Source organism: Coregonus lavaretus, assembly GCF_964263955.1.
Source record: "Coregonus lavaretus genome assembly, chromosome: 14".
Taxonomy (NCBI): domain Eukaryota; kingdom Metazoa; phylum Chordata; class Actinopteri; order Salmoniformes; family Salmonidae; genus Coregonus; species Coregonus lavaretus.
The window spans coordinates 26,236,194-26,261,305 of record NC_140001.1 but is presented as its reverse complement, the minus strand read 5'-3'; the positions used below and the strand labels follow the sequence as shown (position 1 = coordinate 26,261,305).

General features: G+C 41.7%; 1 protein-coding gene across 1 annotated transcript in view; it reads left to right on the top strand.

Annotated features, from left to right (window-relative positions):
• The window catches only part of LOC311141546 (glycerol-3-phosphate acyltransferase 4-like), a 64,710-nt gene extending 46,834 nt beyond the window's left edge, over window positions 1–17,876 (top strand). Inside the window, exons 5-13 of the mRNA XM_084176906.1 lie at window positions 1,981–2,055; window positions 2,164–2,253; window positions 4,004–4,097; window positions 4,330–4,445; window positions 5,029–5,084; window positions 5,212–5,297; window positions 11,130–11,258; window positions 16,100–16,179; window positions 16,593–17,876. Of these exons, the coding sequence (XP_084033032.1) occupies window positions 1,981–2,055; window positions 2,164–2,253; window positions 4,004–4,097; window positions 4,330–4,445; window positions 5,029–5,084; window positions 5,212–5,297; window positions 11,130–11,258; window positions 16,100–16,179; window positions 16,593–16,701 (835 nt within the window). The 3' untranslated portion in view covers window positions 16,702–17,876. The remainder of the gene's footprint in view (window positions 1–1,980; window positions 2,056–2,163; window positions 2,254–4,003; window positions 4,098–4,329; window positions 4,446–5,028; window positions 5,085–5,211; window positions 5,298–11,129; window positions 11,259–16,099; window positions 16,180–16,592) is intronic.
• Window positions 17,877–25,112: the final 7,236 nt, after the last annotated feature.

The window sequence follows — 25,112 nt, the reverse complement described above, 5'->3', positions numbered from 1 at the left end:
ATTTGCCAAGATAATCCATCCACCTGACAGGTGTAGCATATCAAGAAGCTGATTAAACAGCATGATCGTTACACATGGACAATAAAAGGCCAATCTAAAATGTGCAGTTTTGTCACACAATAAAATGCCACAGATGTCTCAGGTTTTGAGGGAGTGTGCAATTGGCATGCTGACTGCAGGAATGTCCACCAGAGCTGTTGCCAGAGGATTGAATGTTAATTTCTCTACCATAAACTGCCTCCAACGTCGTTTGAGAGAATTTGGCAGTACGTCCAACCGGCCTCACAATCACAGACCATGTGTAACCACGCCAGCCCAGGACCTCCACATCTGGCTTCTTCACCTGCGGGATCGTCTGAGACCAGCCACCCGGACAGCTGATGAAACTATGGGTTTGCACAACCGAAGAATTTCTGCACAAACTGTTAGAAACTGTCTCAGGGAAGATAATCTGCATGCTCGTCGTCCTCACGAGGGTCTTGACCTGACTGCAGTTCAGGGTTGTAACCGACTTCAGTGGGTAAATGCTCACCTTCGATGGCAACTGGCACGCTGGTGAAATGTGCTCTTCACGGATGAATCCCGATGGCGTCTTGTGAGCGAGCGGTTTGCTGATGTCAACGTTGTGAACAGAGTGCCCCATGGAGGCCACAATCTACAACCTGATAAGTCTATGCGAAGAAGATGTCGCGCTGTATGAGGGAAATGGTGGTCACACCAGATACTGACTGGTTTTCTGATCCACACCCTTACCTTGTTTTTAAGGTATCTGTGACCCAACAGATGCATATCTGTATTCCCAGTTATGTGAAATCCATAGATTAGGACCTAATTTATTTATTTCAATTGACTGATTTCCTTATATGAGTTGTCACTCAGTAAAATCCTTTAAATTGTTGCATGTTGCGTTTATATTTTTGTTCAGTGTAATAACAATTGTCTTTTTTTTTTACCTTAAACGTCAATTATCTAAACTCTTTTTCATATTCGCATATGTTTTAGTTTAGACCCTATTTTACATTATCTGAGGTTTTTTTGTTCCCACCATCGGTTGAGACACAACATGCTCTTGAATACAGGTCGGGTGTCATGTTTTGGCTGATTAAATGTACTAAAATGGGAATTAAATTGAAATTTAAACTTTCAAATTGTACCACAAAAATTGGTTGGAGGTCCACACATCAGAGAATGTTGACTTGAATGGGAATATCTGTTTTAAATTATACTGTCAATTCTCCATAGGAAACTTATTGAAATAATATAGATAATTTAATAAACATGACCATTTAAGTTGGCATTTGACGGCCATCTTTGTGGTAGTAATTAGAATTTACAATTTCAGTTAAATTTAAATGGTGTACCAGCTAAATTGCAGTGGTCTGAAGGGATATGTACATTCTATTAATTATATTTCTATGATTGAAATGACACCCACCCTGTATTCAAGAGCATGTTGTGTCTCAAGAAATGGCAGGCACAACACAAAAACCAAAGATGATGTAAAATAGGGTCGAAGCTACAACACACATTTTTAGATAATTGATGTTAAAACTTTTAATTGTTTGTATAAAAAAAGTGTATTAAATTATAAAATAGTTTGACAACCCTGTTTGTAAGCTTTTAAATAATATAAAACTCAACAGTTTATCTTTTCCAGTGATGAAGACATGGATGTCTCATGGTATGGTGGGGTATTAAAAATGGGTCAACTTTGAGCACCTTTATCTCCTGAATGTTTTGGCATTCAGGTCCAAAAAGTCACTTTCTGAACACTTCTTCCATGGGCAAACGTATGGAACGTTTTGTTTAAATCAAAAGGGATGCAGTCAAAAAGTGATTGCATTCAAGAGTGAAAGCTCTACCAACTGTCGGTTTAGACACCTTGAATAGGCCTGTACTCTGTATGTTCTCTGATATTAATAGATTAGGCTGTATGGGCAGTGTTTGACTGGCGCTCTGTGTGTGTGTGTTCTCTGACAGGGTAACTCTTGCCTTCACCGGGGTGGGCCTTCTGGTCGTTCTCACCTCCATCATCGGGTTTCTTCCAAATGGGAGGTAAGACAGGACTTTCCTTATTACCTGAGTAGTAACATTGTAATTAGGTTAGTAACTAGGTTAGTAGGTGTTGAAACTCAGTCCCTGTTTTCTGTGTTTTTCCTGAAGGATGAAGAACTTCCTCAGTGAGCAGGTGCATCTAATGTGTTACCGGATCTGTGTAAGAGCTCTCACTGCCATCATCACCTACCACGACAGGTAAGCAGCAGCAACAGCACTCAACACACAGAATAATAATGCAAAACACATGGAAAGCATTTTGATGCCATTATTAGGAATGACATGCACTATATACCTTTGTTGAAAGATGAACACTACTGAACTGTGTACTAGAGCCAACATCAATAAATCAGTTTGAATTCTAAAGTTATGAGATAGTGTAAGTGGAGTAGTCACTGAGAGCCAGTAGCAATCTACATTCATGTCCACTGTGGTGAGCAGAGTCAGCTTAGGTGGAGTTCAAAAGCCTGTGGCCATGACCGCCCGGCGCCCACACACACAAAGCAAGGGCTGCTCCAACAAGGCCATCACATTCCATTTAGGTCTGGGGTAGAGTACCCTGAGAGGCACCCAGCACAAACTGCTGCCCTGGACTTTCCCAGGCTAGGTGTCACCAAAGGGACCAGGGGCAGAGAAACATGCAAATCCATCATTGTTCAGGCATTAACACCCACAGTGTGGTAGTATGTGCTCTGGCATAACTGTCCTTCTACTGTTAGGGCTTCCTGGCACAGCTCAGCAGGAAGTAGTACTGGAAGTTAATCGGGCTAATTATATTTACCCAGACTCTACGCTACACCACACTACCCTAGCCAGTTTATGCTACTCTTTGTGTTTGTTTGATAAGACTAAGTTGAAAGGCACAGTGGACATTCCTTTTGACATGATGCAGGCAGTTTTCTGTCAGTTCAAATGTCCTCTGATGATACATTTGTATTGATCCTCAGTTGTTGTGGTGCGAGAAAATGCCAGACACTGCCCCAAGACATGTCTTGGATGTGTTGATTTGAATAACTGCTGTAGAGCAAAACCTTTACAAAACCACTAGTCACATGTTTGTTTGACAAAGCCCTAACTAGCCAATGCTGATTCAAATGATTCAAGAAGAAAATTTGAGGAAATGTTGCAAAAGGGAAATGTCTCAATCATATTGAAGAAATATAGACCTTCTCATCCCCAACTCTAGGTCAGAGAGGGAACTTGTCATATGAACTTGTCAAGATACTCTTTGTTTTGCAGTTTAAAAAAAAGAAAATGAGTCGTCATAGTCCGGTAGTGTATTTAAACAATAGGCCTACTCATTCAAATAAACCATTAAGTCCAGGACCAGAAGGGTTAGGCTAATCTCTGTCTGTGAAATTGTCCCTCAGAGCAAATGTTTTGAAAGACTTATCCATCAGGATAAAAAATAACTGATCATAAACAAAATACGTTTCTAATAGGCAATAAACGTTTACTACTAATAATAATAATAGACGTTTCTTTATAGGAATGTGGTGTATTCGGTATGGATTATGTCCCATCTTGCTCCCATACTGCCTGTTAGCCCTGAAGGAATCGACATGTAGCGCTGGGCCTGTTACAGCATGTGCCTCTCTCTCTAGTCTGGGTCGGGCTAAAAATACTGAAGTGGTGTAAAATGTGCTCTCTCTTGGTAACACGATCAGCAACATTATCTCCTCGGAATTTGGGCTCCTACTCCAGTCCAGCATGCTCAGGGGGTATGGCTTTGAACTCCAACATCATTAGTGTCCTCCCACTTTCATGTTAATTAGGGAGAGGTGAAGCAGAGGGCGCCGAGTTTCTCCCACAAACCCAGTAGGACTACATTTTCCATCATCTACTGAGTTGTTAGGCTCTAGCTTACACTGGAATAGTAATTTCCTGAAACTCACTTGTCCCCTGACACTCATCCCGTCCTCCTCTGTCTCTCTCTCGATCCTTCCAGTGAAAACAAGCCCAAGAATGGAGGGATCTGTGTGGCCAACCACACCTCACCAATTGATGTCATCATCCTGGCCAGCGATGGTTGCTATGCAATGGTAAGGCCCAACACCCATGATAAATGGCACAGCAGTCAAACACAAGGCTACCTACTACAGCACTGAATGACTGCTGTCAATCATTGTTGTCATATTTAGAAAGTTATTGGTGTGCTACTACCATCAAACAAACTTTGAGCTGAAGCAAGCACTCCAATTCTGTGAGATTGTTGACCTGTATCATCAGATGTTTGTTAAACCACACCTGCATGTGTGTCTGATTGTGTTCCAGGTTGGGCAAATCCATGGTGGTTTGATGGGCGTGATCCAGAAGTCTATGGTGAAAGCCTGCCCACACATTTGGTTTGAACGCTCTGAAGTCAAAGACCGACATCTAGTGGCCAAAAGGTAGTAATGCACATCCGCACTTTGTTTACTGCTTTTTAGCTGGAAGTCTCTCAGCTGTAGTCTGGCTGATACTAAACTCAAAATCCTTTTGACTTCAGAGTCTGGGGAGGCTGTTTAAAGTTATTGGCACGATGCGTTGATAATGAAGCTGTGCTTTTACTGGTTGGTTCTCCTTTGTGTCTTTCTCACTAAACACCCACATGTACCACCATACACAGCTCCTGAACGCTGCCCCCTTCCATTACAACTGCTGGATTTTCAAATCCAAATAACCCCCCCAGAAATAATTGTTTTGTTGAGAGAACCAATCAAAGCTCGCTTTATTTCTTAGCGAATATTGCACCAACAAACCAAACTCCTGTCCAGACAAGTGGGGCACATCAGCCAGACTAACTCAGCTGTACCTTAGCAGAGACATTTAAAGAACTGAAATGGATAATTGATAACTTTCAATTAAAGTTTACTGTGACCAAGTTGTTTTGATTAGACTTTATTTGGGTTTAAGTGTTTGTGTATTGATAAAGCTAGTCAAACTGTATTGAATCAAGGTACTGTAAACATACAAAAATCTCTTGTGTTGCAGATTGAGTGATCATGTAGAAGACAAAACTAAACTGCCTATTCTCATTTTCCCTGAAGGTGAGTCGTTTTAGTTTTTTTTCTTAGTTACTGCTTTGAACATTATTACAGTAGTGTTGATTACTGGGTTACTGTTACCTTAATATCATTTCCTATCCCAATTTGTAAACTGTTTTTTTCCCCATAGGCACCTGCATCAACAACACTTCAGTAATGATGTTTAAAAAGGGCAGCTTTGAGATTGGCTCCACAGTCTACCCTGTGGCCATCAAGGTGAGAGTAGATCTCTCTCTCTGTGTGTGTGTGTGTGTGTGTGTGTGTGTGTGTGTGTGTGTGTGTGTGTGTGTGTGTGTGTGTGTGTGTGTGTGTGTGTGTGTGTGTGTGTGTGTGTGTGTCGTAGGGCTGTGGCGGTCACAAAATTTCATCAGCCGGTCATTGTCAAGCAAATAACTGTCGGTCTCACGGTAATTGACCGTTAATTAACATAAACACATTTAGCATCTCCTGGCTTCCACACATAGCCTACAAGTCACTGATGCAGACCTTTGGAACATCTACATTTTAAAAAGTCTAATACATCCATGTAATATAGCCTTCACCTTCACAATAAGTCCATTATTAGGTCTAAAGAAGCATGATATGAAGAAAATGTAGTCTATTTCAGAAGAACAGAATAGCATACTCTGAGTTGTCCTTATGTTACAGGGGCTTGTGAAAAAGTCAATACTTTGTAGAGCCACCTTTTGCAGCAATTAGAGCTGCAAGTCTCTTGGGGTATGTCTCTATTAGCTTGGCACATCTAGCCACTGGGATTTTTGCCCATTCTTCAAGGCAAAACTGCTCCAGCTCCTTCAAGTTGGATGGGTTCCGCTGGTGTACAGCAATCTTTAAGTCATACCACAGATTCTCAATTGGATTGAGGGCTGGGCTTTGACTAGGCCATTCCAAGACATTTAAATGTTTCCCCTTAAACCACTCAAGTGTTGCTTTAGCAGTATGCTTAGGGTCATTGTCCTGCTGGAAGGTGAACCTCTGTCCCAGTCTCAAATCTCTGGAAGACTGAAACAGGTTTCCCTCAGGAATTTCCCAGAATTTAGCGCCATCCATCATTCCTTCAATTTTGACCAGTTTCCCAGTCCCTGCCGATGAAAAACAGCCCCACAGCATGATGCTGCCACCACCATGCTTCACTGTGGAGATGGTGTTCTCAGGGTGATGAGAGGTGTTGGGTTTGTGCCAGACATAGCGTTTTCCTTGATGGCCAAAAAGCTCTATTTTAGTCTCATCTGACCAGAGTACCTTCTTCCATATGTTTGGGGAGTCTCCCACATGCCTTTTGGCGAACACCTTATGTGTTTGCTTATTTGTTTCTTTAAGCAATGGCTTTTTTCTGGCAACTCTTCCGTAAAGCCCAGCTCTGTGGAGTGTACGGCTTAAAGTGGTCCTATGGACAGATACTCCAATCTCCGCTGTGGAGCTTTGCAGCTCCTTCAGGGTTATCTTTGGTCTCTTTGTTGCCTCTCTGATTAATGCCCTCCTTGCCTGGTCTGTGAGTTTTGGTGGGCGGCCCTCTCTTGGCAGGATTTAATGGTTCTCCTTGTTCAAAGTTTCAGATATTTTTTTATAACCCAACCCTGATCTGTACTTCTCCACAACTTTGACCCTGACCTGTTTGGAGAGCTCCTTGGTCTTCATGGTGCCGCTTGCTTGGTGGTGCCCCTTGCTTAGTAGTGTTGCAGACTCTGGGGCCTTTCAGAACAGGTGTATGTATACTGAGATCATGTGACAGATCATGTGACACTTAGATTGCACACAGGTGGACTTTATTTAACTAATTATATGACTTCTGAAGGTAATTGGTTGCACCATATCTTATTTAGGGGCTTCATAGCAAAGGGGGTGAATACATATGCACGCACCACTTTTCCATTATACATTTTTAGAAGTTTTTGTAACAAGGGATTTTTTTCATTTCACTTCACCAATTTTGACTATTTTGTGTATGTCCATTACATGAAATCCAAATAAAAATCAATTTAAATTACAGGTTGTAATGCAACAAAATAGGAAAAACGTAAAGGGGAATTAATACTTGTGCAAGACATTGTAGGTCCTGATCTGGCTATGCCAAATGGCTGTTGGCTACACTAGATCATTTAGCAGACAAGATTTGCTTAGAATACAATTGAACAAAGCTGAATAAAATGTAAATAATATTTTTGAGGGAGTGTGCACATGCGGCTATTCTGTGTTGAGCAGTTAACAAATAAATAGGTAATGTGCCGAATCACCTCTCACTCACATGGCTCTCCATCACGTGATCGGGTCTTTCTCACAGGCTACAAGTGAAGACAGACACATCGGGGACGCAACTGCGCACGTCCTTATCCAATTCCGAGGTGCATATTGAAGATATTGGAAGAACTGTCCACATTTACTTTTCGTCAGCCAACAAGATGAGTAGGCCTAACGAACAGCAAAAGCACTAGCCTATGTCAATCTACTATCCCCTGTCGAGACGTGACTTACTTTAATGTATTACTGTTATTTATCGAATCAACTAACAATGTTTAATTGTCACTTGATTCAATTAATAATGTAACAAATAACTCATTAGGAATTTGGGGCACCACGGAAGAAGTTGTTCAACGAGTTACCGTCTCGTGAATTAAACTCTTCAATATATATATATATATATATATATATATATATATATATATATATATATATGTTATATATCGATAAAAGTCACTTATTAAATAATTACATCTTATCAGTCTCATTCTGAACGTCGCATAATCCTTGAACCTGCAAGAACCCTAACCTTATTGATGAATCAGCAATACACAAATTGTCTTAATTATTTATTTACTAACTAAATAATAAGACAATACAAACACACACACAGGTTATTGATTACTAACGTAATACAATGAAAACAGGTCCCTAGTGGACTGGACTAACAATAGCAGGAATGCTTGAAAGGGAGAGACAGAGATTCAAACTATCATTGATACTTTGGAAACCACACTCACGAAAATACAAATGTTTAGCACCAGCTCATTCGGATTAGAAATGCAACATGTATTTACGTGTAGCTGTCCTCGATAGTTGAGTTGATGATGTAGTACTCTGGTTTGCCCACCAGAGATCCCGATGTCCTTGGTAGAGTTTCTGGTCATAGTGGAGGTTAGAATGGATACTTCAGCGTACCCTGTAGTTCGTAGAGTTGATCTGTTAGAATAGATACTTCAGATGTACCAACAGTTGTCTGAGAGGGATTGTCCTTCCCAACTCGTGTCTTTTACTGAAAGTTCTCTAGACGACTATACATGCCAGCTGCAGACTGAGATGATAAGGTCTAGTGCGTTGTCTTCTTCTTCACCTTGTGAAGAAGTTTCAGAGTTTCACAATTTTGCCAAATTCAGCTCGCGCTGCATGTAGGCTGGTCTGTAGCGTGTCAACCATTTTAAGCCGTGGGGCTTCCTGGTCTAACCATTTTAAACCGTGTAGCTTTTAGCTTCACGCTTCCTGGTCTGGTAGAAATTCAACCATTTGCAACATCCGGCTTATACCGTAATCTGCTTGGTCTGATGTGAATTTCATCACAAGGGGTTTTATACTTGAGTAGAAACGGGGGTGTTTCATCATGTTTGTGCTTATCTTGGCGTGGCCACTGACTGAGAACAAATCAATATGGAAAACAATAATCTCATCTAGAATGCTAACATCACATTGTTATCTTCACAAAATTATTATTATACTTAATCATTTGTTTTATAAAACAATTAGACGCAAACCTCATAACTGGGAAGTGTACACCCCCAGAGATACAGTTACAGTTGAAGACGGAAGTTTACATACACTTAGGTTGGAGTCATTAAAACTTGTTTTTCAACAACTCCACAAATTTCTTGTTAACAAACTATAGTTTTGGCAAATCGGTTAGGACATCTACTTTGTGCATGACACAATGTTTTTTTCCAACAACTGTTTACAGACAGATTATTTCACTTATAATTCACTGTATCACAATTCCAGTGGGTCAGGAGTTTACATACACTAAATTGACTGTGCCTTTAAACAGCTTGGAAAATTCCAGAAAATTATATAATGGCTTTAGAAGCTTCTGATAGGCTAATTGACATCATTTTAGTCAATTGGAGGTGTACCTGTGGATGTATTTCAAGGCCTACCTTCAAACTCAGTGCCTCTTTGCTTGACATCATGGGAAAATCAAAAGAAATCAGCCAAGACCTCAGAAAAGAAATTGTAGACCTCCACAAGTCTGGTTCATCCTTGGGAGCAATTTCCAAATGCCTGAAGGTACCACGTTCATCTGTACAAACAATAGTATGCAAGTATAAACACCATGGGACCACGCAGCCGTCATACCGCTCAGGAAGGAGACGCGTTCTGAAAAAACGAGTTTAAATGTATTTGGCTAAGGTGTATGTAAACTTCCGACTTCAACTGTATGTTGTTCCACCGTCTTTAATGACATCACAACATAGTAACGAATTTGACATTATTGTTCTTTAAGTCCCCACCGACCATTTCCCACATTATTTGAAGTAGGAATATTGTTTCATTATCAACTTTTGGATGTTGGAGTCTTGGCGGGAAGACTTCCATTGTTCCACAGGGAAATTCCCTCTCGCAATACTTCATGGCTCGGAAAATAAAGTTTCTGTAAGGAATTTACGACCGGTCATATAACTGGCCCCCAGGAAAGGGGGTGTTCAAACCTTTGCCTTGCCGGCATCTTTGATCCTCAACCCATGAGGGCAAGTCATGACACCCCCATAGTACAAAAGTCGACCTATTCTATTCTGTGTGAGAAATAAATATTCCAAACATAGTCTGGGACAGTTGTGGAATGCAATATACTTTTTTACGCTATGTGGCTGACGCAACAGATCAGAACGTTTAGCTTAAAATGTTGATAAACTATTAGGCTATTTCTTCACATTATAAGTGCAGCAATGCGCACATGGTAGTAGGCTATAAGCGCGAATGTTCCATTAGCGGAAAACACCATTATCAAAAGTGACCGCAAATGCAATTATGCATGTAATGCTTTTATTATAAAGGTGGATTTTTAAGGTGAAAATGATCTTCCCCAAACTTGAAACTCACGCGCTGCTTATGTATGCCAGTTAGGCTCTACACTCCTTGTAAAGTGGATTAATGTGCTTAATTTTAAGAAGTTATTTGGCCACTTTAGTTGTGATACAAACCTTATCAAAACATATAGGCCTATGGGCTAGGCTACATGAGGTGTGCGACTATGATTCAAAAAAGTCGCAAAAAAAGGCATTGTTTCCTATGCTGGGCATCATTCACAAGTGAGAATATATAATTCACAAGTGATAGGCTAATACTGTCACCCATCAGACTATTCTTAATTTAATCTTGTCTTTACATATACTAAATAATATATGTGTGAAATTTGTTTTGATTTAGAATGGACCATTATCATGCACCTGTATAAAAACAGGGGCAACGGGAAAAAATACATGTCATCTATACACTTAAATAACAAATGGAGGACGCTTTTCTCATGGTTCATTTTCATGCCAGCCAGGTAGGCTATACTCCTGTTGTAAATATAAGCAATGTGCTTAATATTAGGAAAGTTGAGAAATAAATAATGTAGGCCTAGCCAATAGAAAGCTGATGGGAGCCTCCTCTTTTCAGTAGAGGCCATCACTCTGTTTTCTTGTGCAATTGCATAGCCAATAGAAATGTTGTGCAACATGAGCTCATGGGCTCTCATGGAGTGTTTTGATTAGATTCGAATACATTTGCATTGATGTCAGAGTGATTAGAGGGAAAATAGAATGCCGAGTACCAGGCAGTTAGCAAGTTTGGTAGGCTACTAATGACCAGCAGCAACATCAGAGCTTGGAGAAGCCTAATTACCGTGACTAAACGGTCACATGGAATTTTACTGCCTTCATGGCTCGTGGGTGTGGCGGTAATACGGTCACCGCAACAGCCCTATGTGTGTGTGTGTGTGCGCGCATGTGTGCGTGTACGTGCATGGTGTTTTTTCTCCTCTGTCTTCCAGTATTAATCAGTATTAAGTTCCTGTCCCAACAGTATGACCCCCGCTTTGGAGATGCCTTCTGGAACAGCAGCCAGTTTGGGATGGTCAACTACCTGCTGAGGATGATGAGCAGCTGGGCCATTGTGTGCAGTGTGTGGTACCTGCCACCCATGAGCAGAGAGGTTAGTTTGGGCAAAACCTCACCGTTTTCTTTTGGTTGGAGGATAGCTGTGACATTGATTCAACACCCTAAGCTCATTTAAGTTTTTGCTGGCCATTGTGAATTGTTTAATGATGGCAGGCAAATTATATTTGATTAGCACGCTCTAGCCCCAGTCAAGTTAATACTGTCAATATTTTAGAAGGTGTAGTAAAGCTAACCTCCCTGAAGTTAGCTGTTTCATGTGGTTAATATTAGTTCTCTCATTTCAATCCACTAGTGTTATTCATATTGAATGGATGCATATGATGCACTCCTTCCTTTGACCTCAACCTGGCATGATTTACCTAGGACATGCTCAAGTCACCCAGAGTTTGCATTTGGTGATGCAAATTAATCCTGCTTTGAGTCGGTTTTCAAATCAGCATTCACCTCCATTAAGATTTAAGGTTGAGATGGCCTCTCCCAGCTCCCACCCCTGATTTAAGGAAATGTGATTCAAAGCAGTATTTTGAGAGTGGCTGCCTCCTTTAGACATGCCGGCTTATACACTTGCTGGTTTGTCTCATGTTGGGTTGTCTTTCAAATTAAATCATATTTTTATTTGTCACATGCACAGAATACAACAGGTGTAGACCTTACCGTGAAATGCTTACTTACAAGCCCTTAACCAACAATGCAGTTCAAGAAATGGCGTTAAGAAAATATTTACTAAATAAACTAAAGTAAAAAATAAAATAAAAAGTAACAATAATGAGGCCATATACAGGGGGTACCGGTACCGAGTCAATGTGCGGGGGTACAGGTTAGTCAAGGTAATTTGTACATTTAGGTAGGTGTAAAGTGACTATGCATAGATAATAAACAGTGAGTAGCAGCAGTGTAAAAACAAAGGGGGGTGGGGTGGGGTGGGGGTGTCAATGTAAATAGTCCGGGTGGCCATTTGATTAATTGTTCAGCAGTTTTATGGATTGCGGGTAGAAGCTGTTAAGGAGCCTTTTGGACCTAGACTTGACGCTCCGGTACCGCTTGCCGTGCGGTAGCAGAGAGAACACTCTATGACTTGGGTGACTGGAGTCTTTGACCATTTTTTGGGCCTTCCTCTGACACCGCCTAGTATATAGGTCCTGGGTGGCAGGAAGCTTGGCCCCAGTGATGTACTGGGCCGTACACACTACCCTCTGTAGCGCCTTAAGGTCGGATGCCGAGCAGTTGTCATACCAGGCGGTGATGCAACCGGTCAGGATGCTCTAGATCAGGGGTGTCAAACGTACGGCCCGCGGGCCGGATCAGGCCCGCAAACGGGTTTAATCCGGCCCGCGAGATGATTTAAAAAATAAATATATAATAAAAATAATAATAATAATAATAATTTTGTAAAGTATAAAAATGCGCTGCAATTTTTCAATAAAATAAACTGCTGTTCCAATTGCGTCCACTGGATGGCGCAATAGCAATTGTGTTAAGCAAGCAAACTGTTTATACCGGGGCAGAGCAAGTAGGTCAAGCACGTGCAGCCAATGAGCTACTTTGTTTTGCCCGCGATATTTATTACGGCTTCTACTTTTAACATTATGTGCTTTGGCACCCTCATTGCCCCAATATGTCTCTGTCAAAAAAGAGAAAAGTGGACGCAGAGTGTTCCAAGAAAAATGGTCATCCTATTTAATCACGGAATTGAATGGGAAAGCTGTATGTTTGGTGTGTTCAGAGCATGTTGCAGTGCTGAAAGAATATAACCTTCGTCGCCACTATGTGAGTCTTCATGCCGACAAATATGACAACTTTCAAGGACAGCGGAGATGAGAGAAGGTGAATGAACTGTTGGCGGGTCTGAAGAAACAGCAGTCTGTGTTTACTCACAGCCGAGACATCAGTGACGCTGCAGTGAAAGCTAGCTACCTCATTGCTAATGAAATCGCAGTGGCTTCAAAACCATTTAGTGAGGGTGAATTTGTAAAAACATGCATGATGAAGGCAGCGGAGATTGTGTGCCTTGAAAAGCGGCAGGCTTTTGCAAATATCAGCCTGACAAGAAACACAGTTGCAGACAGGATTTCCGATCTTTCAGTGGATTTGGACAGCCAGTTGAAGCAAAAAGTAAAGTCATTTATTGCGTTTTCGGTTGCAATTGATGAAAGCACGGACATTACAGATGTTGCACAACTGGCCATTTTTTCATCCGAGGAGTTGATGACACATTGACCGTCACCGAGGAGTTCGTGGAGTTGGTGCCGATGACAGATACAACGACAGCAGCTGATATTTTTACCGCACTCGTCGGCGCGCTGGACAGGGTCGGAGTGGACTGGTCCCGCGCTGTCAGCCTGGCTACAGATGGTGCGCCCTCAATGATCGGGAAAAAAGCAGGCGTTGTGACAAAGTTCAGAGAGAAAGTGCAATCTGCAAATGGAGGACGTGATTTTTTTGACTTTTCACTGTATTTTGCACCAGGAGGCTTTGTGTTGCAAGTCATTAAAGATGGATAACGTCATGAAGGTGGTCATCCAAACTGTTAATTTCATCCGATCCAGAAGCCTGAATCACCGTCAGTTTGACAGCCTTCTCAGAGAGAAAGACCACATCTATGGCCTGCCATACCACACTGAGGTAAGATGGTTAAGCCGAGGTGCTGTGCTGAGGCGTTTCTTTGATTTACGAGAAGAAATTGAACAGTTCATGGAAGAAAAGGGCAAACCAGTGTTAGAATTTCATTCCGCAGAATGGATGCCGGACCTTGCATTTATGGTGGATGTTACAGAGCACTTGAATAACTTGAACAAACAGCTGCAAGGGCGCAACAAAGTTGTCACGCAGTATTATGACAGCATACGTTCTTTCAAGTTGAAGCTGTCATTGTGGGAGACGCAACTTGCCGGTGGTGATGCAGCTCACTTCCCCTGTCTTAAAAAATGTGTGCGCGACCCAACATGTGGCAGACATGAAGCGGTTCAAAGATAAAATAACGGGACTGTTACGGGAGTTTGAGCAACGCTTTCAGATTTATGTTTATATGTTTTTATGTTGATGTGCTATTGTTTTTAATTGTTTTTATTTTATTTGTATATTTAACCTATTCTTGACTCTGGTTCTTGCACTTGTTTGGGGAACAGGATTTCATTATTTTTATCTACATTTCTGCCTGAGAAATGACACCCTGATATAGTTCTGTGATCTGTGATATACTTCTGTGAATCACTGAGGCATTGTGTGTTTGTGTGTTCTTTGTCCTCAGAACTTTCAAATAACTTGAGGTGTTTTATGATTAATAGTGATGTTGTGCTTTTGGACACTGTCCTCAGGCTCCAGCTTTATGTTTATATGTTTTTATGTTGATGTGCTATTGTTTTTAATTGATTTTATTGTATTTGTATATTTAACCTATTCTTGACTCTGTGGTTCTTGCACTTGTTTGGGGAACAGGATTTCATTATTTTTATCTACATTTCTGCCTGAGAAATGACACCCTGATATAGTTCTGTGATCTGTGAAACATTTCTGTTAATCACTGAGGCATTGTGTGTTTGTGTGTTCTTTTCCTTTAGAATTTTCAAATAAACTTGACGTGTTTTATGATTAATAGTGATGTTGTGCTTGTACTATTTTGGACACACTGTCCTCAGGCTCCAGCTTTATGTTGTATGTTGATCGTATTAAAACAAAGAAAACAATCTGTTGTTGTTTTTAAGTTATATATACCATGATTTTTCCGGTCCGGCCCACTTGGGAATAGATTTTCCTACATGTGGCCCCTGAGCTAAAATGAGTTTGACACCTCTGCTCTAGATAGTGCAGCTGTATAACTTTTTGAAGATCTCGCGACCCATGACAAATCTTTTCAGTCTCCTGAGGGGGAAAAGGTGTTGTCGTGCCCTCTTCACGACTGTCTTGGTGTGTTTGGACCATGATAGTTTGATGGTGATGTGGACATCAAGGAACTTGAAACTCTCGACCCGCTCTACTACAGCCCCGTCGATGTGAATGGGGGCGTGTTCGGCCCTCCTTTTCCTGTAGTCCACGATCAGCTTCTTTGTCTTGCTCACGTTGAGGTAGAGGTTGTACATTAAGGCTGATTGCACAACCAGAGCTTGACAAAGCAATTTGTACCAGGATTGTGGATGAGCACTTAATGTATGTGACTTGGTGTAAGGAATTTAGATAATGATTTTAGAGTCTTTTGAGCGGGTGTGGATGTGAACTTGGTCAGGCCTCGCTCATGAATAACAGCAAAGGGTTGAGTACAACCACCCACTTCTAAAACGTTGTACTCACTTCTAAAACATAGTGTTCAGAGGCAGGGGTTGGCCAGCTTTGGGGCCATTGACCGACCGACCATCCCATCTTGATGTAGAAAGCAGAGGGAGGGAAGTTTGGGAAGTTTTCCTTTCTCTAAATGTCAGAGTGGAAGGAACTCAGTGGGCTAGGATCCAACTGGGCCTCAGAGGTGTCCTGCCCTTTGATCAAATTTTCCACCTGCTGTTTGAATGGAAACTAGTACTTAGAGCAGGCTTTTGGAGCAGCCTCATGTCTCTCTGTCACAAGGGGATCATAGTCACACAGCATCACACAGAATCAGATCAATCCAAATTTAGAGATTATTTTCTTTCCTCTGATGCATGGCCCATGAAATGCACTGTGCTTTATTTAATATCCCAGTTTGTCAAAATGTGCTTGATACTACACTACATGCCAATTTTGCCCATTAGTGGATGTAGCCAATCGAAAGGATAACTGGTGGTCATTCATACAATATGTGCAATAAGACCCTTTCCAGGACATGTCTGATGCTCAGGTGGCCAAGTCCCCTTTGTGTGTCTATCTGGTCTTCATCTCTCTATGATCTTTGTCTTCCTTTCTGAACAGGAAGGAGAGGATGCTGTCCAGTTTGCCAATCGGGTTAAAGCAGCTATCGCCAGGCAAGGAGGGCTGGTGGACTTGCTATGGTGAGTAACCCATAGCAAACATCAGAGAACATATGTACACATGGGTTATACTTATCAGGTCTGTGTCATTGTTAAACCCAGCTCAGTTTTGCTCTAATGTATCCCCTTGTGGGCTTCACAGAATACTGTGTAATGCAGGGTTCCCCAAAATAAGACTGTAAAAACACCAGCAAAACAGCTCAAAGTGATTTGAATTTTGGAAATCTGTTCCAAAGTATTCCCACATATAATGGAGAGATATTTTAAATGAAATGATTATGTTTTTGTCAAATATTATGTCTGTTTGGGCTTCTTGTGGTCAATTTGCAGTCTACAAATTATTTGGAATTATGTTCCGGCCCCCTTTATCCCTTACTCAAGAAACAATCGGCCCGTGGCTGTCTCTAGTGAATTATGTTGTTGTTGCTTTGTAGGGATGGAGGTTTAAAGCGAGGGAAGGTAAAAGACACCTTCAAAGAGGAGCAACAAAAGTTATACAGCAAAATGCTAGTGGGAACCCAAGAGGACCGCAGTCGTTCTTGAAGACAAATGCAGGGAGTTTGAGATGATCGGAGACCCACTTGGGGACCACAGAATGGACAGTCTAAAGGAGTTTTTGACCTGGAATACTCCCACCCTCATGTCAGGAATACTTCACTTGGCTTTCTCTGTCACTGCCTCAGCTTGGCATATCATGTTCTCATTGCTGTTACAGCCTATTCTGGGCCCTGTCTCTATCCTCTGTTTCTAATGATTTGACAATGGACTGGCCTATACTGTACCAGTGTGTCATGAAGCTGCGCACTAAGATGGTGTGTTGTCTTCCCTGATGGTGACAAAACTGTCTTTTGAGTGACTAATGTATTTAAGTCCTTCATTGAGTTAATGTATATGTTTTGTTCTTATCATTTATCTTTTTTTGTTTTATTATTGTTAATCGTAATAATGACAGTTATTATCATAATTGTTCTTTTAAGTTACAATATATCTGCCTGGGGATGTAGCAATGCAACATAGATAAGTACTGTAAAGTTTGTACTGAAGGGGAAAACTGTGACCATGTTGGGAAATGCATGAATGGCTTGTTCCCAACATGACTGAGATGACGAGGTGCCACGTAAATATGTTTCTAATACTTTTTTGTTTTGTTTTTTCAATTAAAAAAAGCCTTTTGTTTCAAAGGTCCAATGCAGCTGTTTTAATCTCAATATCACATCATTTCTGGGTAACAATTAAGTACCTTACTGTGATTGTTTTCAATTAAAATGGTCAAAAAGAAACAAGAATAGCTTCTTAGCAAAGAGCAATTTCTCAAGCAAGAATTTTGCTAGGACTGTCTGGGAGTGGTGAGTGGAAAACAGAAAACTACCTGTTATTGGCAGAGAGGTTTAGAACTCTTTCTTATTGGTCTCCTGGTGATGTCACCAGGCAGGCCAAGACTCCATCCCACCAAAACAGGCTGAAATTTCAGGTGGTCTTTTGAAACAGCTCTTACACTTAAAGGGCATTATCATCATTGTCACAATTTCACAGCATTAATCCCACCTCATAGTGTGGAAATATACAGTGGCTTGCGAAAGTATTCACTCCCCTTGGCATTTTCCCTATTTTGTTGCCTTACAACCTGGAATTAAAATTGATTTTTTGGGGGGTTTGTATCATTTGATTTACACAACATGCCTACCACTTTGAAGATGCAAAATATTTTTTATTGTGAAACAAACAAGAAATAAGAAAAAATAATAATAATAATTGAGCGTGCATAACTATTCACCCCCCCAAAGTCAATACTGTGTAGAGCCACCTTTTGCAGCAATTACAGCTGCAAGTCTCTTGGGGTATGTCTCTATAAGCATGGCACATCTAGCCACTGGGATATTTGCCCATTCTTCAAGGCAAAACTGCTCCAGCTCCTTCAAGTTGGATGGGTTCCACTGGTGTACAGCAATCTTTAAGTCATACCACAGATTCTCAATTGGATTGAGGTCTGGGCTTTGACTAGGCCATTCCAAGACATTTAAATGTTTCCCCTTAAACCACTCAAGTGTTGCTTTATCAGTATGCTTAGGGTCATTGTCCTGCTGGAAGGTGAACCTCCGTCCCAGTCTCAAATCTCTGGAAGACTGAAACAGGTTTCCCTCAAGAATTTCCCTGTATTTAGCGCCATCCATCATTCCTTCAATTCTGACCAGTTTCCCAGTCCCTGCCGATGGAAAAACATCCCCACAGCATGATGCTGCCACCACCATGCTTCACTGTGGGGATGGTGTTCTCAGGGTGATGAGAGGTGTTGGGTTTGCGCCAGACATAGCGTTTTCCTTGATGGCCAAAAAGCTCAATTTTAGTCTCATCTGACCAGAGTACCTTCTTCCATATGTTTGGGGAGTCTCCCACATGGCTTTTGGCGAACACCAAACGTGTTGGCTTATTTTTTTCTTTAAGCAATGGCTTTTTTCTGGCCACTCTTCCGTAAAGCCCAACTCTGTGGAGTGTACGGCTTAAAGTGGTCCTATGGACAGATATTCCAATCTCCGCTGTGGAGCTTTGCAGCTCCTTCAGGGTTATCTTTGGTCTCTTTGTTGCCTCTCTGATTAATGCCCTCCTTGCCTGGTCCGTGAGTTTTGGTGGGCGGCCCTCTCTTGGCAGGTTTGTTGTGGTGCCATATTCTTTAAATTTTTTTGTAATGGATTTAATGGTGCTCCGTGGGATGTTCAACATTTTTTATAACCCAACCCTGATCTGTACTTCTCCACAACTTTGTCCCTGACCTGTTTGGAGAGCTCCTTGGTCTTCATGGTGCCACTTGCTTGGTGGTGCTCCTTGCTTAGTGGTGTTGCAGACTCTGGGGCCTTTCATAACAGGTGTATATACAGTGAGGGAAAAAAGTATTTGATCCCCTGCTGATTTTGTACGTTTGCCCACTGACAAAGACATGATCAGTCTATAATTTGAATGGTAGGTTTATTTGAACAGTGAGAGACAGAATAACAACAAAAAAATCCAGAAAAACGCATGTCAAAAATGTTATAAATTGCTTTGCATTTTAATGAGGGAAATAAGTATTTGACCCCTCTGCAAAACATGACTTAGTACTTGGTGGCAAAACCCTTGTTGGCAATCACAGAGGTCAGACGTTTCTTGTAGTTGGCCACCAGGTTTGCACACAACTCAGGAGGGATTTTGTTCCACTCCTCTTTGCAGATCTTCTCCAAGTCATTAAGGTTTCGAGGCTGACGTTTGGCAACTCAAACCTTCAGCTACCTCCACAGATTTTCTATGGGATTAAGGTCTGGAGACTGGCTAGGCCACTCCAGGACCTTAATGTGCTTCTTCTTGAGCCACTCCTTTGTTGCCTTGGCCGTGTGTTTTGGGTCATTGTCATGCTGGAATACCCATCCACGACCCATTTTCAATGCCCTGGCTGAGGGAAGGAGGTTCTCACCCAAGATTTGACGGTACATGGCCCCGTCCATCGTCCCTTTGATGCGGTGAAGTTGTCCTGTACCCTTAGCAGAAAAACACCCCCAAAGCATAATGTTTCCACCTCCATGTTTGACGGTGGGGATGGTGTTCTTGGGGTCATAGGCAGCATTCCTCCTCCTCCAAACACGGCGAGTTGAGTTGACGCCAAAGAGCTCCATTTTGGTCTCATCTGACCACAACACTTTCACCCAGTTCTCCTCTGAATCATTCAGATGTTCATTGGCAAACTTCAGATGGGCCTGTATATGTGCTTTCTTGAGCAGGGGGACCTTGCGGGCTCTGCAGGATTTCAGTCCTTCACGGCGTAGTGTGTTACCAATTGTTTTCTTGGTGACTATGGTCCCAGCTGCCTTGAGATCATTGACAAGATCCTCCTGTGTAGTTTTCGGCTGATTCCTCACCGTTCTCATGATCATTGCAACTCCACGAGGTGAGATCTTGCATGGAGCCCCAGGCCGAGGGAAATTGACAGTTATTTTGTGTTTCTTCCATTTGCGAATAATCGCACCAACTGTTGTCACCTTCTCACCAAGCTGCTTGGCGATGATCTTGTAGCCCATTCCAGCCTTGTGTATGTCTACAATCTTGTCCCTGACATCCTTGGAGAGCTCTTTGGTCTTGGCCATGGTGGAGAGTTTGGAATCTGATTGATTGATTGCTTCTGTGGACAGGTGTCTTTTATACAGGTAACAAACTGAGATTAGGAGCACTCCCTTTAAGAGTGTGCTCCTAATCTCAGCTTATTACCTGTATAAAAGACACCTGCGAGCCAGAAATCTTTCTGATTGAGAGGGGGTCAAATACTTATTTCCCTCATTAAAATGCAAATCAATTTATAACATTTTTGACATGCGTTTTTCTGGATTTTTGTTGTTGTTATTCTGTCTCTCACTGTTCAAATAAACCTACCATTAAAATTATAGACTGATCATGTCTTTGTCAGTGGGCAAACGTACAAAATCAGCAGGGGATCAAATGCTTTTTTCCCTCACTGTATACTGAGATCATGGGACAGATCATGTGACACTTAGATTGCGCACAGGTGGACTTTATTTAACTAATTATGAGACTTCTGAAGGTAATTGGTTGCACCAGATCTTATTTAGGGGCTTCATAGCAAAGGGGGTGAATACATATGCACGCACCACTTTTGCGATATTAATTTTGTATTATCTTTTGAAACGTTATTTTTTTAATTTCACTTCACCAATTTGGACTATTTTGTGTATGTCCATTACATGAAATCCAAATAAAAATCCATTTAAATTACAGGTTGTAATGCAACAAAATAGGAAAAACACCAAGGGGAATTAATATTTTTGCAAGGCACTCTATATAGAACACAGGAAAATCACATTTTGAACTGCACTGGGCCTTTAAGCATTGTATTCATGTGTAATATATAGGAGTTATGTTAAAGTAGAGCTTGGGTTTTATTTTCTTTCTGTTGTGAAGAATGTACATTCTCAGTGACTGATGGGGTTTTGAAATGAACTTGCCTACATAATCTCAATTAACACTTACTTCTGCCTCCCACCCTTATCTACCGTGAAGCTACTTTCTGAGCTGTGTAAAGACTGAGGCCACTGCCATCGACACCTCACGATAGCTGTGGTTTAAGCAGCATTGTGTGCTTTTAATTTGTTTACTTACTAATTCTTTGTTGTAACATTGTTAAAACGTGATATCATACCGGGCCATGGATGTGAAAGATATGCCTTGTTCCCTAGCTCAAAATCAAATCAAATTTTATTGGTCACATGCGCCGAATACAACAGGTGCAGACATTACAGTGAAATGCTTACTTACAGCCCTTAACCAACAGTGCATTTATTTTAAACAAAAAAGTAAGAATAAAACAACAACAAAAAAGTGTTGAGAAAAAAAAGAGCAGAAGTAAAAAATAAAGTGACAGTAGGGAGGCTATATATACAATAGAATAAAGTGACAGTAGGGAGGCTATATATACAGGGGGGTACCGTTGCATAGTCAATGTGCGGGGGCACCGGCTAGTTGAGGTAATATGTACATGTGGGTAGAGTTAAAGTGACTATGCATAAATACTTAACAGAGTAGCAGCAGCGTAAAAAGGATGGGGTGGGGGGGCAGTGCAAATAGTCCGGGTAGCCATGATTAGCTGTTCAGGAGTCTTATGGCTTGGGGGTAGAAGCTGTTGAGAAGTCTTTTGGACCTAGACTTGGCACTCCGGTACCGCTTGCCGTGCGGTAGCAGAGAGAACAGTCTATGACTAGGGTGACTGGAGTCTTTGACAATTTTGAGGGCCTTCCTCTGACACCGCCTGGTATAGAGGTCCTGGATGGCAGGGAGCTTTGCCCCAGTGATGTACTGGGCCGTACGCACTACCCTCTGTAGTGCCTTGCGGTCAGAGGCCAAGCAGTTGCCATACCAGGCGGTGATGCAACCAGTCAGGATGCTCTCGATGGTGCAGCTGTAGAATTTTTTGAGGATCTGAGGACCCATGCCAAATCTTTTTAGTCTCCTGAGGGGGAATAGGCTTTGTCGTGCCCTCTTCACGACTGTCTTGGTGTGTTTGGACCATGATAGTTCGTTGGTGATGTGGACACCAAGGAACTTGAAGCTCTCAACCTGTTCCACTACAGCCCCGTCAGCTGCTGAATCTATTAATACTTCCATGAAGGCTTCTCATCATCTACTGTGGGAATTATCATGCCAAATACACTCCAGAAAGTGAGGGGGCCTGAAGGAGAGAATTAAAGTGCAGCTGAAGAGTTAGACTGATTCCCTGCTAGGCTGCAGTGCAAGCCTAGTGGAAATCCCTGGCCATCGCCTTCCTCAAACTCCTGTTTGGTTCTCTCACCCCTTTATACATTGCTGTACCAAGGGTATATACTTTTAGATCAAATCTGTCCAATATTGACCAATAAAAACCCAAGGATGAAGACCGCAAACTTGTGCAAGTTTAATTTATGTAAAATGAGCTAAGAGCTCTGTCAATGCAAGCCATTCTTTTCAGTACTAATTAGTATACAATAAATCACACTTGGCTTGTTGGAAAGAGTGGCCTTGGTGAACTCTGGAACCCATAAAAAGAAGGATTCCATCAGCATTCAAAGCATGAAGCTTGCGTTCAGTTAAGGAAGGTTGCCAGGTGTGGGTTAGTTGACCGTACCTTTTATCCTGTACCAGGTTCCTTTCAATATTTTGTTGGCTGCCTGACCGCTTTTGCTTGGTGTGTTATTGATGGGATATTTGGTGTTCCTTCATACAGTATGTTCAATGAGACCCTTTCCAGAACATGTCTAATACTCAGGGAGCCAAGTCCCCTTTTGTGTGTGGTCTTCATCTATGATCTGTGTCTTCCTTTCTAAGCAAGAAGGAGAGGATGCAGTCCAGTTTGCCAATTGTGTGTTACATGAAAACACTTGGATAGGCTTGTTGAAAAGAGTGGCCTTTGTGACCTCTGGAACCCCTAAGAATCAGCATTCCATCAACATTCAAACCATGAAGTTGGCATTCCAGTAAGGAAGGTTGCCAGCATTGGGCCTGCTGGCCGGGTGAGGGTGTGTTGCTTTAATAATGGTTGATTGGGTTGAATAAATACTTTTTTTGTGGGGATCTGAATGGTTGATGGGGTTGTGCTAACCCTTGGCTTACTGAACAATATTATGTGCCCAGTTGTCCACTGCGGGCAGAGTGCCTACCTACTGTTAATTCATTTATAGTGCTGTGGGCCAGTAGTGCAGTGTAAGTTGTGAGGGTTGAAAACCTTCCTTTTGAGGGTTATATATTCTATATCTGACCATGCACTCAGGTATGTGTTGTTCAGCCAGGACTCCTTTCAGCCAGGGTAAACTATTGCCAGTAATTTTACTGAGTACCCAGCCTGCATCCCAACAGTGAGGAACTGCCTCAGTAGCCTTTCAGGGGAATTTCCCTTTTAGGTGGCATTGTTTACACTGCTGATGGACAGGGCAACATAATGCTCTGCCTGGCTTCAAATAAATGTATTGACAAGGCTGGACAAAGCACACAATGTGCAGAGGAGCAATGGGAAGCAGTGTGCAAACCTGAAAGGTTGGTTGTGTAAACCATGCCATGGTTTAGCAACTCGCAGCAAGCAATATTGAGGGTCTTGGGCCTCTGCCCCCTTTCTGTGCTTTACTCTGAACTATCTTTACTCTTTCAATGCAGATTCAGACTGAGGCTAGTTCAAGACCAAAATAATGGTTGCAACCCGCCTTGGAAGCAAATGACATGGTAAGGACAGTGGCGGGCATACCATTAGGCAGAAGAGGCAATTGCCTCAGGCCTTGTATCAAAGGGGTCTCGTGAGCTGGGCATAATAAGAAATAATACTAGTAATAATTTTATTATTTCTCAGCAGCAGCTAAATCTGCAAGAAGCTTCAAAGTTGCAAAGGAAATGGGGAGGGAGGGGGGTTTTGCCTGGGCGCTGTACCCAGGTTAATGAGGCCACATTGTTGACACAAAAGGCCTCCAAAAAAGTAAATGAATCCATACAGCTGAATAATAATTCATAATAGATCAATTATTTATTTCCTTACATATACATATATTTCATATCAATATTAATACAATCCAAGTTTTTCTCATAATAGTAGAAACAAGTAAGCAAAAATAAAGATTAAAAATGACCTAATGCATTTAGTAAAAAGACAGGTGCTGCTGATAATACTGCCATCGTCATTGGGGCAGAGGACATGTATATGTAGCCCATATATCCGATGCTGTCTGGCCAAAAAGAGTAAGGCATGTCATACTCCTTTTGGCCAGACAGCATCAGATACATGGGCTACATATAAATTACATAGAGAGACAGAGGGGTGCTGTTTCGCTCGCTCGGATGCTTTTTCTGGTGAGAGAGTTTCAGCCACTTGCAAATTGAAGTGGCTGTTGGGGTGCTGGATTCATGGGATGCTAGAATTATTTTGGATGAATGTGTGAAGGTAACCTACTGTTTGAAGGAATTTGTTTGACACAGATGAAAACATCAAGACAGTGTCATTAAAATGTATTACATTTTTACAGTTAAATTAAGTATTTACTATAAAATAAGGTCTGACCTGATTTTTCAACAGCTCACCATAAGTGGTGTGTAGTTTGTCCTGTTATCAAGTAACATAGTAAGCTGTGAGGTCAGTGAAAAGCTGAGTGTGGAGTCAGAATTATGATCTTTCACAATATCAGTGTATCACTAAAGATGTGGCTGTTCTAGTGCAGAACTATCAATGTAGTGTCTGCTCAAAGATCATAGCATAGTGTAAAACATATTTCTGTCTTGTCAAGCATGGTGACAGAGTGGTGGGCACACTCCAAATGGAGCAGGTCACGAATAAAGGATGGTGAGATGGGGTCAATCCAATTAAATCACACCACACTGCTCTTTTGTTTCCATCATTGAAATGAGTCAACCAGTTATGTTTTACAACAGCAGTGTCTGAGCTTGATGGAGTAGTTAATCAGAACTGT